This window comes from Dryobates pubescens, chromosome 25, assembly GCF_014839835.1.
Source record: "Dryobates pubescens isolate bDryPub1 chromosome 25, bDryPub1.pri, whole genome shotgun sequence".
NCBI lineage: Eukaryota > Metazoa > Chordata > Aves > Piciformes > Picidae > Dryobates > Dryobates pubescens.
This window is the reverse complement of record NC_071636.1, coordinates 16,302,194-16,317,255: the sequence shown is the minus strand read 5'-3', so window position 1 is coordinate 16,317,255 and position 15,062 is coordinate 16,302,194. Positions and strand designations below refer to the sequence as shown.

At 52.2% G+C, this 15,062-nt stretch overlaps 1 protein-coding gene across 1 annotated transcript in view; it reads left to right on the top strand.

Moving 5' to 3' along the window:
- The first annotated feature begins 3,626 nt into the window (after nt 1-3,626).
- LOC104308890 (maltase-glucoamylase) overlaps nt 3,627-15,062 on the top strand; it is a 70,286-nt gene continuing 58,850 nt past the window's right edge. Inside the window, exons 1-11 of the mRNA XM_054172842.1 lie at nt 3,627-3,750; nt 4,495-4,568; nt 5,859-5,979; nt 6,305-6,414; nt 6,999-7,150; nt 8,520-8,691; nt 9,403-9,502; nt 10,652-10,764; nt 13,223-13,348; nt 14,036-14,167; nt 14,730-14,849. Coding sequence (XP_054028817.1) covers nt 3,627-3,750; nt 4,495-4,568; nt 5,859-5,979; nt 6,305-6,414; nt 6,999-7,150; nt 8,520-8,691; nt 9,403-9,502; nt 10,652-10,764; nt 13,223-13,348; nt 14,036-14,167; nt 14,730-14,849 — 1,344 coding nt within the window. The remainder of the gene's footprint in view (nt 3,751-4,494; nt 4,569-5,858; nt 5,980-6,304; nt 6,415-6,998; nt 7,151-8,519; nt 8,692-9,402; nt 9,503-10,651; nt 10,765-13,222; nt 13,349-14,035; nt 14,168-14,729; nt 14,850-15,062) is intronic.

Genomic DNA, 15,062 nt, shown 5'->3' with positions numbered 1-15,062 from the left:
GACTGATAAGGGGAGCTGATAAAACCTGGGAGCTGCTAGCAGCGAGCAGGCAGCTGGAGGAGGAGAGGGCTCTGCTCAAGGTAGGTCTGGCTCAGCAGATGCTGGGATTCTGGCTCAGCAGCTCCTGGGATTCTGGATCTTTTTGGACTCTTTTGTTTTTTTCCCCTGGAAGGGTTGAGGGACACTCCTGAATTTTTGAGTGGTAATAATTGAGAGCAAATGGTTTGAAATTGGAGAGGAGGTTGAGGTTGGATGTTAGGAGCTTCTGCACCAGGGCGGTGGAGCAGGGGGGAGAGGTCCTGAGGGTGGTGGTTGAGGCCCCATCCCTGGAGATACTCAAGGTGAGGCTCAAGAAGACTCTGAGGAACCTGCTTTAGTGGAGGATGTCCCTGCTGACTGCAGGAGAGTTGGACTGGGTGAGGTTTGGAGTTGTTGTCTCTGAAGCCAGACCATTCTAGGAGCCTGTGATAGTAAACCATAATCCAATGACATCAAATGCAGTGCAATCGAATGGAACAAATGCAGCCAGAGAAATGAAATAATACCATAAAATAAGCTCAGATTTGAGACTATTGTTCTTAATTCTTCAATACAGTGATAATGAGTCCATTAAGATCTCAATCTGCCACCCAAATGGCTGTTAGTCACACAATTAAACTAATGACTAAATAAATAAAGACTAATGAAGCAAAACCTGAGGCAACAGCACCTAAGAAAGAGCACAGAGAGGCACATTTAGGAGCAAGCATTTGATACAATTAACCCTTATTGCTCTCTTCAACTCCCTGAAGGGAGGGCGTAGCCAGGTGGGGGTTGGTCTCTTCTCCCAGGCAAGCAGCACCAGAACAAGAGGACACAGTCTCAGGCTGCACCAGGGGAGGTTTAGACTGGATGTTAGGAAGACATTTTTCAGAGAGAGAGAGAGAGATTGGCCATTGGAATGTGCTGCCCAGGGAGGTGGTGGAGTCACCATCCCTGGAGGCGTTTAGGAGGAGGCTTGATGGGGTCCTTGGTTGCATGGTTTAGCTGATTAGATGGTGTTGGATGATAGGTTGGACTGATGATCCTGAAGGTCTCTTCCACCCTGGTTTATTCCATTCTATTCCTTTCTAGCCCTTCCTTTCTAGCCCTTCCTTTCTAGCCCTTCCTTTCTAGCCCTTCCTTTCTAGCCCTTCCTTTCTAGCCCTTCCTTTCTAGCCCTTCCTTTCTAGCCCTTCCTTTCTAGCCCTTCCTTTCTAGCCCTTCCTTTCTAGCCCTTCCTTTCTAGCCCTTCCTTTCTAGCCCTTCCTTTCTAGCCCTTCCTTTCTAGCCCTTCCTTTCTAGCCCTTCCTTTCTAGCCCTTCCTTTCTAGCCCTTCCTTTCTAGCCCTTCCTTTCTAGCCCTTCCTTTCTAGCCCTTCCTTTCTAGCCCTTCCTTTCTAGCCCTTCCTTTCTAGCCCTTCCTTTCTAGCCCTTCCTTTCTAGCCCTTCCTTTCTAGCCCTTCCTTTCTAGCCCTTCCTTTCTAGCCCTTCCTTTCTAGCCCTTCCTTTGATCATAGTTTTTGTCATGGGTTTGGGTTTTCCCCCAGGTGACTGTGACTGAATACAATTTATCAGTAAACAGCAGAAAATAAGATAAAATAGAGGGGAATAGCAGCAAATTAGTAGGATAAAATAGCAAAATACCATAGAACAACAGACAATAGGAGAAAATAACAAAAATTAGCATAAAGTAGTAGAAAATAGCAGAAAGCAGCATTAAATAGTGTAAAATAACAGAAAGTAGCATTGAATAATATAACAGAAGCAGGAAAATAGGAAATAGAAAATAGCAGAAAATAGGAAAAACCAGCAAAAATTAGAGCAGAAAATAGCCTAAAATGGCAGGGAAAAGCATAAAATTACAGAAAACAACATAAAATAGCATAAAATGGCAGTAAATAGTATAAAATGGCAAAAAATAATGCAAAATGGCAAAAAATTAGTACAAGCCAGCAGAGAATGGCAGAAAATAACACAAAAATCTCAGAAACTGGCAAGAAATAGCAGAAAATAACATAAATAACATAAATCATAGAATCATGGCATTAAAAACATTTAAAGAACCCCCAAAATTAAAGTAAAATCAAGTTAAAATACAATGAAGGCTACATTACATTAAAATTAAGTCCAATTAATTAAATTAAAGGAATGAAATTAAATTCCATTAACATGTTAAAAAAAAAAACCCATCTTTAGAGCCAAAAATCCTCAAATTTTGGCTATTTCAGCTTCAGAAGAGGAGAAGCAGCCCTGGGGGTGAATGATGATGATGATGATGTCATCCCAGGAATCCCTTCTGGATCTGGGGATGACATCTGGGGCTGTGGATGTAGTCTACCTGCACCTCAGCAAGGCCTTTGACACCGTTCCCCACAGCAAACTCCTGGCCAAGCTGTCAGCCCATGGCTTGGATGGGAGCACACTGCAATGGGTTAGGAACTGGCTGGAGGCTGAGCCCAGAGAGTGGTGGTGAATGGTGCCACATCCAGCTGGCAGCCAGGCACTAGTGGTGTGCCCCAGGGATCAGTGCTGGGCCCCATGCTCTTTAACATCTTTATTGATGATCTGGATGAGGGCATTGAGTCCATCATCAGTAAATTTGCAGCTGACACCAAGCTGGGGGCAGGAGTTGATCTGCTGGAGGGTAGAGAGGCTCTGCAGAGGGACCTCGACAGGCTGGGCAGATGGGCAGAGTCCAAGGGCATGAGATTGAACACATCCAAGTGCCGGGTTCTGCACATTGGCCACAGCAACCCCATGCAGAGCTACAGGCTGGGGTCAGAGTGGCTGAGAGCAGCCAGGCAGAGAGGGACCTGGGGGTGTTGGTCGACGGTAGACTGAACATGAGCCTGCAGTGTGCCCAGGCAGCTAAGAGGGCCAATGGCATCCTGGCCTGCATCAGGAACAGTGTGGCCAGCAGGAGCAGGGAGGTCATTCTGCCCCTGTACACTGCACTGGTTAGGCCACACCTCGAGTCCTGTGTCCAGTTCTGGGCCCCTCAGGTTAGGAAGGAGGTTGACTTGCTGGAACGAGTCCAGAGAAGAGCAACAAAGTTGGTGAGGGGTTTGGAACACAGCCCTGTGAGGAGAGGCTGAGGGAGCTGGGGTTGCTTAGCCTGGAGAAGAGGAGACTCAGGGGTGACCTTCTTGCTCTCTACAACTACCTGAAGGGAGGTTGTAGGCAGGCAGATGCTGGTCTCTTCTCCCAGGCGGCCAGCACCAGAACAAGAGGACACAGTCTCAGGCTGCACCAGGGGAGGTTCAGGCTAGATGTTAGGAAAAAGTTCTATACAGAGAGAGTGATTGCCCATTGGAATGGGCTGCCTGGGGAGGTGGTGGAGTCACCATCACTGGAGGTTTTCAGGAGGAGACTTGATGGGGTGCTTGGTGCCGTGGGTTAGTTGCTTGGGCGGTGTTGGATTGGTTGATGGGTTGGACGCGATGACCTTGAAGGTCTCTTCCAACCTGGTGTATTCTATGAGGAAGCTTTGCCCTCAGAGCTCCGCGGGGAGGCGCCCAAGAGCCTGCAATAATTTCCCCCTTTCCAGCACTTTTTGCTCACCTGAAATGGTTCTTTTTACTTTTTCTTTATGGTTTGCTTCCACAGATGGGGCAGAGGAAATTCAGTAGCTTAGAGATCGCCTTGATAGTCCTCTTCTGCCTGGTGGTGGCCGTGGCTTGTGTCCTCATCGGGCTCTTGGCCACCAAGGAGCCCTCATCAGAGGAAGCTGGTAAGTGGTCAGCTCCCACCTGGAGTTGTTTGAGGAAAGAATTCCATGATCCCAGAGCATTCCATGATCCCTGACCTCAATAAAACCACTTCCTAATCTCAACCTCACCCCCCAGCCCAGGTCCTTTTCCTTCCTATTGGAGTCAGGAACCTTCAAACCTGTGGAGAAACCTCCCCGGTTCCCCTCCTCCCCCCTCCCCCTTGTGGTGGTTTTAATGTTGAGGGGAAAATTTCAACCCACCACACCTCCTAATTAATAATTAACCAATTAACAATTTCCCTCTGCCCTTGGCCCTTTTATGGCTTTATGGCAGCTCCTGATGTTGGTCCCCTCCTATCAGCAGGCAGAGGTGAAGGCAAGTTGGGCTCTGAGCTGGGCATGGAGCTGGGTGCTGAGCCGGGCGCAGAGCCAGGCCCAGCAACGGCAGCTGATGCTCAGTGGTGGGATTTGACCTCCTAATGTTCAGCTGGAGGCCAGGCCCAGGCCCTGCCTGGAGACAGCAGTGCAGGAACCACAACAGCAGCAGCGCCGCCGCCACTGCTGCTGCGCCGTTAGATGTGTCCAGCCCGTTGCCACTGAAGAGTTTAACGCAAGGAGTAACACAATCAGATCATCTGTGACCTATACATCCCATAATAACCTGTCATGTCCTATACTGTTAGACCATTAGCTATGATTATTATCTAATTAATTAATTGTTTGCATTAACCTCTTCCTTTCTCTGCTCCCCCTTCCCCCCTGAAGGCTTCTCCCCCACCTGCCCTTCCCTGGACACAGCCCAGCGGGTCGACTGCATCCCGGACCGGATCGCCACCAAGGTCTGTCAAGAGGGGGGACAAAAGAGGCCAACTCCCTGATAATTGATAGTTAGCCCTTAATAGTGGCATGAAATGAGTTGGTATGAGGAGTTAATAAATAATGTATGAGATTAGTTAATTAGTATGAGTTAATAATGGTGTGAAATTAAATGATCCTCCAACCCCAGCCTCACTCCAGCCTGCTCTGTAGAGAGCAATGAGGTCTCCCCTCAGCCTCCTTTTCTCCAGACTAAACACCCCCAGGTCCCTCAGCTGCTCCTCACCAGTGCTGAGCAGAGGACACCCCCATAGAGAAGACCTTTTACATCATGGAGTCCAACCCTTAGCCCAGCACTGCCAGGTCACCACCAAACCATGGCCCTCAGCACCACATCTCCATGGCTTTGAAGCCTCTCCAGGGATGGGGACTCCACCACTGGCCTGGGCAGCCTTCTTTTGGGGAAGAAATTGTTCCTCATGGCCAACCTGAACCTCCCCTGGGGCAGCTTGAGGCCTTTTCTTCTTCTCCTGTTGCTTGTTCCTCAGGAGAAGAGACCAACCTCACCTGTCTCCAGCCTCCTCTCAGGGAGCTGTAGAGAGCAATGAAGTCTCCTTTCAGCCTCTTCTTCTCCACACTGAACACCCCCAGCTCCCTCAGCTGCTCCTCCCCTGACCTGTTCTCCAGACCCTTCCCCACTTTTCTTGCCCTTCTCTGGACCTGCTCCAGCTCCTCAACCTCCTTCTGAGTGAGGAGCCCAAAACCAAACCCAGGATTCAAGCTGTGGCCTCATCAGTGCCCAGTTCAGGGGGATAATCTCTGCCCTGCTCCTGCTGGCCACACCATTGCTGCTCCAGGCCAGGCTGCTGGTGACCACCTTGGCCACCTGGGCACTCCCTGAGCTCATCTTCAGCTGCTGTCACCCAGCATTCCCAGCTCCTCTTCTGCCAGGCATCTCCTCAGCCACACAGCCCCAAGCTGCAAGCCACCATGGGGTTGTTGTGACCCAAGTAGAGGACCCAGCCCTGAGGGCTATGGACCTGAAGGCCACCAAATACAACCTGGGCTCCACCAGTTAGATCTGAGGGCCACCAAACAGACCCAAAGGCCACCAAACAGACCTGAGGGACACTAAATAGCTTGGGGTGCATCAAAAGGACCTGGGAACCATCATACAGATCTGAGGGCCACCAAATGGACCTGAGGGCTGTTCAGAGTTAAGACTGGGCTGGTTATAGACATCACAGCAGGGTTCTGGTGGTTGCATTCCAGGGTGGGGTTCACCTGTCCTAAAATCTCCTCCTTTGGTCCAGAGCCTCTGCTCACTCCGTGGGTGCTGCTGGAGCCCCCTGAATGACACCAACGTGCCCTGGTGCTACTTCTCCTCAGACCATGGCTATGCAGTGGATGGGGACCTGGTGGCCACGCAGCAGGGTGAGTCCCCCTCCCCCTCGGTCATAGCTGACCATTTCATCATCACAGTAATCAAGCTGAATGGCTTTGAAAGGTCTCTTCCCATCCAAACCAGTCTGGGATTCCATGGTTATTTAGTTCATAGGCACTTGGTTGACCTCCAGGATGTCCCTGTCTGCATGGCCATGTTTGATCATGATTCATGGCTGATCACATTTCATGGTTGCTCAGGATTCATGGTTGACCACCATTCATGGCTGAGCATTTCTTCATTACAATGATCAACCTGGTTGCCTTTGGAAGGTCCCTTCCCACCCAAACCCTGCTTGGTCTCCTTCTCCACCAGGGCTGCAGGCCTCCCTGGCCAGGCTCCCCTCGCCGTCGCTCTTTGGCCAGGACATCGACAACCTTCTCCTCACCATGGAGTTCCAGACCCCAAACCGCCTCCACTTCAAGGTGAGCTTCTCACCCCCTCTTTGGAAAGGTTTTGACCTCCCTGCTTCATCAGGAGATGTTCCACAGGTGCCTCAATTCTCCTGTGACCCCACCCAGCCTTGTTCCTCCAAGGATTTGACTGAAAGAGGCTGCAGTTCTTCCTGCCCATCCCCTGATGCTTTTGGGGGTTATGGAAGGTTCAGGGCTTGTGGCAAAAATAAATTCAGAGTGAGGCAGAGTTAGGCCAAATCCCTTCCCCTCCTCTTGCCTTTCTTCCCCTCTTTCCTGTCCTCTCCTTTTCCACCTCCTGCCTATTTCCCATGGGAAAATCACCCTCAGACCAGGCAAGAGTGGGAAATGCTCTCTTTAGCCACCCAAGGAAAGAGGCTGAGCAGGTCTGCACAGGCTTCCTGCTGCCCTTGACTGATGCTGACCACTTCTTGGGGTGCTGCTGTTTGGACAGCAGGTGGGGATGGGACCTTTTTGGGTCACCAAGTGCAACTTGGGTGGTCCTGCTGGAACGAGGCATTAGTTACTAAATGTCTTCTTCTGTCCTTAAAATCACTTTGTCCTTTGACCTCACTTTGTCCTTTCAACCCACCTAGATCACTGACCCCAACAACCAAAGGTTTGAAGTCCCCCACGAGCACGTGGGATCTTTCACTGGTCCAGCAGCCTCCAACCTCAACTATAGAGTTGAGGTCCAGCGCAGCCCTTTTGGCATCAAGGTGACCAGAACCAGCTCTGGAAAAGTTGTGTGAGTAAATTTAGGGAGATTTTATCTCTCCAGGTGTGGTGGACTTCATCATGATGATGGTGGTTATCTCAGAAGATGCCTTCTTGGGCATAAGAAGTGTGGTCTGGATGACTGGGGAGTGAGGTGGAGGCCAACTGGTTGAAGGAAAGGAGTCAGAGAGTGGTGGGCAATGGGACAGGGTCTAGCTGGAGGCCTGTATTCAATGGAGTCCCTCAGGGGTCATTTGTGTAGGTGGGTTGGATTGATTGATGGGTTGGACTCGATGATCTTGAAGGTCTCTTCCAACCTGGTTTATTCTATGTATGTATACTGGGACCAGGACTCTTTATCAAGGACCTGGATGAGGGCACAGAGGGCACTGCCAGCCAGTTTGCTGGTGGCACCAAACTGGGAGGAGTAGTGGCACCTCCTCAGTCTGTGAATTAAATGGAATGGAATTGATTTAGATTTAATTCTATTGAATTCATTAAATGAATGGGATGGATTGGAATGGAACTGAAATGAATGGAGTTAGATGTGGCACATAACATCACAGAATCATGTTAGGGCTTGGAAGGGACCTCCAGAAATTGAGTCCACCCCCCTGCCAGAGCAGGATCACCTAGAGCAGGTCACACAGGAACCACATCCAGGTGGGTTTGGGATGTCTCCAGAGAAGGAGACTCTCTAACCTCTCTGGGCAGCCTGCTCCAAGGCTCTGACACCCTCAGAGTGAAAAAGCTTCTCCTCATGTCCATATGCTCCAGCTTGCCCCCTGTGCCACTTGTGCTGTCACTGGACACCTCTGAGCAGAGCCTGGCTCTGTCCTCCCCACACTGCCCTGCACATCTTTATCCCCAGCAATGAGGGTAGCCCTCAGGCTCCTCTGCTCCAAGCCCCAGCTCCCTCAGCCTGTCCTCAGAAGGCCTGGAGATGTTTCACTGCCTTCAGCAGCTCTGTGGCTCTGCACTGGACTCTCTTGAGCAGTCCCCTGAAGTCCTTCTTGAACTGAGGGACCCAGAACTGGACACAAGATTCCAGATGTGGCCTCAGCAGGGCAGAGTAGAGGAGGAGAACCTCTCTTGACCTACTCACCCTTGTAATCCACCCCAGGACGTCATTTGCCTTCTCGGCCACAAGAGCACACTGCTGGCTGGTGGTAATCATGTTGTCCATCAGGACATCCAGGTCCTTTTTCCCAGAGCTGCTCTCCAACAAGCCCCCAACCACCACTGCCCTATTTTGGCCGAGTGACCAAACAGACAGCGTCAAAGGGGTGGCCAATCTCTCTGATGTACAGGGCTGGGGGTCTTGGGGGTGGGGTGGCTTTTGGTGCTGTCAATGGACCCAACCTTCAACATTGTTATGCCACCTTCTGGTGTTTCTCCAGCTTTGACACAACCATTGGCCCTCTGGTCTACGCTGACCAGTTCCTGCAGCTCTCCATCAGACTCCCCAGCGGCAACGTCTACGGGGTGGGCGAACACGTCCACAAGCAGTACCGGCACGACCTCAACTGGAAGACCTGGCCCATACTCAACAGGGACACACCTCCTTCTGGGGTAACTCCTCCATTTTAGCACATTGTCCTGTTTTATTCAGGGAAATTGGGGACTCCAGCCATGGTTGGAGCTTTGAGGAGATCTTCTGAGGCCTGGAGAAGAGAAGAGTCCAGGGGGACCTTAGAGCAGCTTTCCAGTACTTGAAGGGATCCTACAGGCAGGCTGCAGAGAGACTTTTCTTGGGGGGGGGTCTGCTGACAGGCTAAGGAAGAATGGTTTGAAGCTGAGGCAGAGCAGGGTTAGACTGGAGCCTGAGGAAGGAGTTCTCCAGGATGAGGGTGGTGAGACTCTGGCACAGGCTGCCCAGGGTCAAGGCCAGGCTGGATGAGGCCTTGAGCAGCTGAGGCTAGCTGAGAGCTGCCCCTGCCCATGGTGAAGAGGTTGGAGGAGGTGATTTCTGAAGTGCCTTCCAATCTGAGCCTTTCTGGGGGGGTCTCTGAAATTTCCCCAAGTGTTTAGGTCATTTCCTTCAGATTTGGAGGTTTCCTCAAATTTGGGGCAAATTTCCCCAAATTTGGACTAATTTCCCCCAAATGTAGGCCTGCCACAGATTGTAAGCAACTTGAAGGCATTCCCATCAAGGAGAGGACCAACCCCCCGAGGCCACCCTGGCTGCTCCTGAGAAGCTGGGACCACCTGTGATGAATTTTGGGGCTTTTATTATTTTGTGGGATTTTTTTTAACCAAATTCACTCCTTTCCCCTCTCAAAGAACATAGAAAATTTATATGGTGCTCAGACCTTCTTCTTGTGCTTGGAAGATGAAAGTGGAGCCTCTCTTGGTGTCTTCTTGATGAACAGCAATCCCATGGGTAAGGCAACCGTGGGAAAGAAATAGACATTTGGAGGCAAAAGAATTGCTGAAAGCCACTGCTGCCAGCTCCAGAACGGGTTTGGGGCTTCCTTGACTAGTTTTGGTTTCCTTTCTCTCTGGGGTTGGGCCCTGTGCTCTTTAACATCTTTATTGATGATCTGGATGAGGGCATTGAGTCCATCAGCAGTAAATTTGCTGATGACACTGAGCTGGGGGCAGGAGTTGATCTGCTGGAGGGTAGAGAGGCTCTGCAGAGGGACCTCGACAGGCTGGGCAGATGGGCAGAGTCCAGGGGCATGAGATTGAACACATCCAAGTGCCAGGTGCTGCACATTGGCCACAACAACCCCATGCAGAGCTACAGGCTGGGGTCAGAGTGGATGGAGAGCGGCCAGGCAGAGAGGGACCTGGGGGTGCTGGTTGATGGTAGGCTGAACATGAGCCAGCAGTGTGCCCAGACAGCCAAGAGGGCCAATGGTATCCTGGCCTGCATCAGGAACAGTGTGGCCAGCAGGAGCAGGGAGGTCATTCTGCCCCTGTACACTGCACTGGTTAGGCCACACCTCGAGTCCTGTGTCCAGTTCTGGGCCCCTCAGGTTAGGAAGGAGGTTGACTTGCTGGAACGAGTCCAGAGAAGGGCAACAAAGCTGGGGAGGGGTTTGGAGCACAGCCCTACGAGGAGAGGCTGAGGGAGCTGGGGTTGCTTAGCCTGGAGAAGAGGAGGCTTAGGGGAGACCTTCTTGCTCTCTACGACTCCCTGAAGGGAGGTTGTAGGCAGGCAGATGTTGGTCTCTTCTCCCAGGCAGCCAGCACCAGAACAAGAGGACACAGTCTCCAGCTGTGCCAGGGGAGGTTTAGGCTGGATGTTAGGAAGAAGTTCTTCACAGAACAGAATAGAATAGACCAGGTTGAAAGAGAGATTGGCCTTTGGAATGTGCTGCCCAGGGAGGTGGTGGAATCACCATCACTGGAGGTATTCAGGAGGAGACTTGATGGGGTGCTTGGTGCCATGGGTTAGTTGTTTAGGTGGTGTTGGATTGGTTGATGGGTTGGACACAATGATCTTGAAGGTCTCTTCCAACCTGGTTATTATTATCATCATCATAGGCCTCTGGGGCCTTCCTCAGTTGATTTTTGCTCCTCTCAGAGGTCGCCATGCAGCCGGCGCCGGCCGTCACCTACAGAACCATCGGGGGAGTTCTGGACTTCTACGTCTTCCTCGGGCAGACCCCCGAGCAGGTGGTGCAGGAGTATGTGCAGGTAGGTTGGTGAACACCAGCCCAGGGTGTCCTCCAGTCTTGGAGGCACTCAGGGACAGTCCTGGGTGACAGAGCACTGAAACAGGCTGCACGGAGAGGTTGTGGAGTCTCCTTCTCTGGAGACTTTCAAAGCCAGCCTGGATGTGTTCCTGTGTGAGCTGCCCTGGGTGACCTGCTCTGGCAGGGGGGTGGCCTGCATGATCTCTGGAGGTCCTTTCCAACACCTCATGCTCTGTGATTGCCTGATGCAGGGCAAACAGCTCTTGCTTGTGGTGCTCTGGCCAAGGCTGATCACTGAGTTGATGCTCTCCATCCTGTGCTTTACCTTGAGAAATTCTGCATTTCCTCCCATTTTTCTGTTTCCCCCTCCTGTATTTCCTCACTCTTCATTATTTTTATGGATACAAAACTGGAACTCAAGATTTGTCCCTCACCAGTGGGATTTTATGGCAGCAAAGTACCCAAAACTCTACCCAGCTACTGGGGGCTCTGTGGCAGCTAAGCCCTGTCTCTGTTTCCCATGGGCTCTGCAGTTCAGGTGAGACAGGGAACCACTGGAGAGATGCCAGTGAGGGCTCTGAAGATGCTGAGGGGCCTGGAGCTGCTCTGTGAGGAGCCCTGAGGCTGTTGAGCCTTGTGAAGAACAGCCCCAGAGGGGATCTGATCAATGCTCAGCAAGAGTGTGGGGGGCAAGAGGCTGGGGCCAGACTCTTGTCAGTGGTGCCCAGGGACAGGACAAGGGTCAAGGGGCACAAACTGGAACCCAGGAGGTTCCATCAGGAGAAACTTCTTTGGTGTGAGGGTGCTGGAGGCCTGGAGCAGGCTGCCCGGAGAGGTTGTGGAGTCTCCTTCTCTGGGGAGCTTCCAACCTTCCCTGGCCATTGTGATGCTGGGCAAGCTGCTGTGGGTGACCCTTTCTGAGCAGGGAGGTTGGACTGGGTGACCTCCACAGACCCCTTCCAGCCCTCACCAGGCTGGGATTCTTGGATAACATATCATGAGAGATGAGATATGAGAAAAGAGAAGATGAGACATGACATGTCAAGGCAAAACAGCACAAGAGAAGACAAGTCAAGACAAGACAGGACAGGAGAACACAAGATGGGGAAAAAGAAGCCAAGGCAGGACAGGGCAGGGCAAGTCAGGAGAAGATGAGGCAAGATCTTCATTGCAGTGGATCCCTGAGCCTTGGTATTATTCACATTTGGGTTTGGGGGACAAAAAGAAGATAGAAGAACCCCTGTGGGTAACTGCATGAATAAGACTTTATCATTCTCAGGTTGAGTGGCTCTCATCCCCTGCAGTTTTTTTTGGACAGCAGCACTCTGTGCTGGCTTAGGAACTGGCTGGAGGCTGAGCCCAGAGAGTGGTGGTGAATGGTGCCACATCCAGCTGGTGGCCAGTCACCAGTGGCATCCCCCAGGGATTAGTGCTGGACCCCATGCTCTTTAACATCTTCATTGATGATCTGGATGAGGGGATTGAGTCAGTCATCAGCAAATTTGCAGATGACACCAAGTTGGGAGCAGATGTTGGTCAGTTAGAGGGCAGAAGGGCTCTGCAGAGGGACCTCGACCGACTGGACAGATGGGCAGAGGCCAATGGGATGGCATTTAACAAGGCCGAGTGCCAGGGGCTGCACTTTGGCCACAGCAACCCCATGCAGAGCTACAGGCTGGGGTCAGAGTGGCTGAGAGCTCCCAAACAGAGAGGGACCTGGGGGTGCTGATTGACACCCACCTAAACATGAGCCAGCAGTGTGCCCAGGTGGCCAAGAGGGCCAATGGCATCCTGGCCTGTATTAGGAATAGTGTGGCCAGCAGGAGCAGGGAGGTCATTGTGCCCCTGTACTCTGCATTGGTTAGGCCACACCTTGAGTCCTGTGTCCAGTTCTGGGCCCCTCAGTTTAAGAAGGACATCGAGACACTTGAACGTGTCCAGAGAAGGGCAACAAGGCTGGGGAGAGGCCTTGAGCACAGCCCTGTGAGGAGAGGCTGAGGGAGCTGGGGTTGCTTAGCCTGGAGAAGAGAAGGATCAGGGGTGACCTCATTGCCCTCTACAACTACCTGAAGGGAGGTTGTAGACAGGAAGGGGTTGGTCTCTTCTCCCAGGCACCCAGCACCAGAACAAGGGGACACAGTCTTAGGCTGTGCCAGGGGAGGTTTAGACTCAAAGTGAGGAAAAAGTTCTTCACTGAGCGAGTCATTTGTCATTGGAATGGGCTCCCCAGGGAGGTGGTGGAGTCACCGTCCCTGGAGGTGTTCAAGGGGAGATTGGACGTGGCACTTGGTGCTATGATCTAGTTGTGAGGTCTGTTGGAACAGGTTGGACTTGATGATCCTTGGGGTCTCTTCCAACCTTGGTGATACTGTGAGTCTCTGGTTTGAGAGAGAATTGGAGAATGCAGGGAATCAGACCCAAAGGAGGAGGCTGACAGCACTCTGTTTGATTCCCCACAGTTCATTGGGCTGCCAAAGTTGCCTTCCTACTGGACGCTGGGCTTCCAGCTGAGCCGCTACGACTACGGCTCCCTGGAGGAGGTGAAGGCAGTGGTGGAACGGAACAGAGCCATCGACCTCCCTTACGTGAGTTCAGGGTTTGATCCTCCTCACCCAGGGCTGGCTGCAAGGTTGCTTCTCAAGAAGGTTTTAGCTTGAAACCTCCATCTCAAGAGGCTTTGGGGCTTAAAATCTGCACCTCAAGATCCTTTTGTGGATCAAAAATTCCATCTCGTGAAGGTTTTTTTTTTTCCCTTTGCTTAAAATTTCCACCTCAAGAAGATTTTTGGCTTAAAATTTGCATTTCAAGAAGGTTTGGGATTCAAATTTCCACCTCAAGAAGAATTTCAGCTTCAAATTTTCATCTCAGGTGGTTTTTGTGGTTTGTTTGGGTTGTTTTTTTGGCTTGAAGTTCCCATTTCAAGAAGCTTTTGGCTTAAAACTTGAGTCTCGAGACATTTGTTTGGATTACAATTTCCATCTCAAGAAAGTTTGGGCTAAAAATTTCCACCTCAGCAAAGTAGCTCTGTGGAGAAGGAGCTGGAAGGTGTGGTGGACAAGACATTGTCTGTGGGCCAGCAGCGTCCTCTTCTGGCCACAAGAGAGATCCATTGAGGGAGGTGTAAAATCTACTTCAGGTGCCCACATCCTGAAAAGGGAAGGGGGGTGGGGGGATGGTGACAGCTGCTTCCCTGGGCAGCGTGCTGAGAGCGTCCAGCCACATCAGGTCCTCCCATGTCCCATCTGGAGCCCTGTCTGATGTCCCTCTCCCAGGATGTGCAGTACACAGACATCGACTACATGGATGGAAAGAAAGATTTCACCTACGACAAAGTGAAGTTCCAAGACCTGCCCAGCTTCCGAGACTACATGAACCAGCACGGGCAGAAGTACATCATCATCCTGGTGAGGACCCCCTCTGCCCCTTCGCTCTCCCTTCCCCCTCTGCCCCTTCGCTCTCCCTTCCCCCCTCTGCCCCTTCGCTCTCCCTTCCCCCCTCTGCCCCTTCGCTCTCCCTTCCCCCCTCTGCCCCTTCGCTCTCCCTTCCCCCCTCTGCCCCTTCGCTCTCCCTTCCCCCTCTGCCCCTTCGCTCTCCCTTCCCCCCTCTGCCCCTTCGCTCTCCCTTCCCCCCTCTGCCCCTTCGCTCTCCCTTCCCCCCTCTGCCCCTTCGCTCTCCCTTCCCCCCTCTGCCCCTTCGCTCTCCCTTCCCCCCTCTGCCCCTTCGCTCTCCCTTCCCCCCTCTGCCCCTTCGCTCTCCCTTCCCCCCTCTGCCCCTTCGCTCTCCCTTCCCCCCTCTGCCCCTTCGCTCTCCCTTCCCCCCTCTGCCCCTTCCCTCTCCCTTCCCCCCTCTGCCCCTTCCCTCTCCCTTCCCCCTCCTTCTTTGCCACCTTCTCCCTTCCTCTTTCTCCCCTTCAGGCAGCCATGGTGCCCCAGTTAACCTTTCCCTGCTCTGCTTTCTCCACCTCAGGACCCTGCCATCTGCACGGAGCCTCTGTCCGACGGCTCCCCGTACCTGGCCTATGAGAGGGGGCAGAGCAGAGGCATCTGGGTGAACGAGTCCAACAGCGACACGCCGTTGCTTGGCCAGGTAATGACCCCACGGCAGACACCCATGGGTGGGGTTGGTAACCTTTCCTCCTTTTCAGGCTCTTTCTTGGGGTTTTTGGTAACATCTCCCACTTTTTAATTCTGTTTCCTGGGCTTTTTGGATGAGGCCTTGAGCAGCTGAGTCTAGCTGAGAGGTGTCCTTGCCCATGGTGCTCCAGGGGGTTGGAGGAGGTGACCTCTGAGGTCCCTTCCA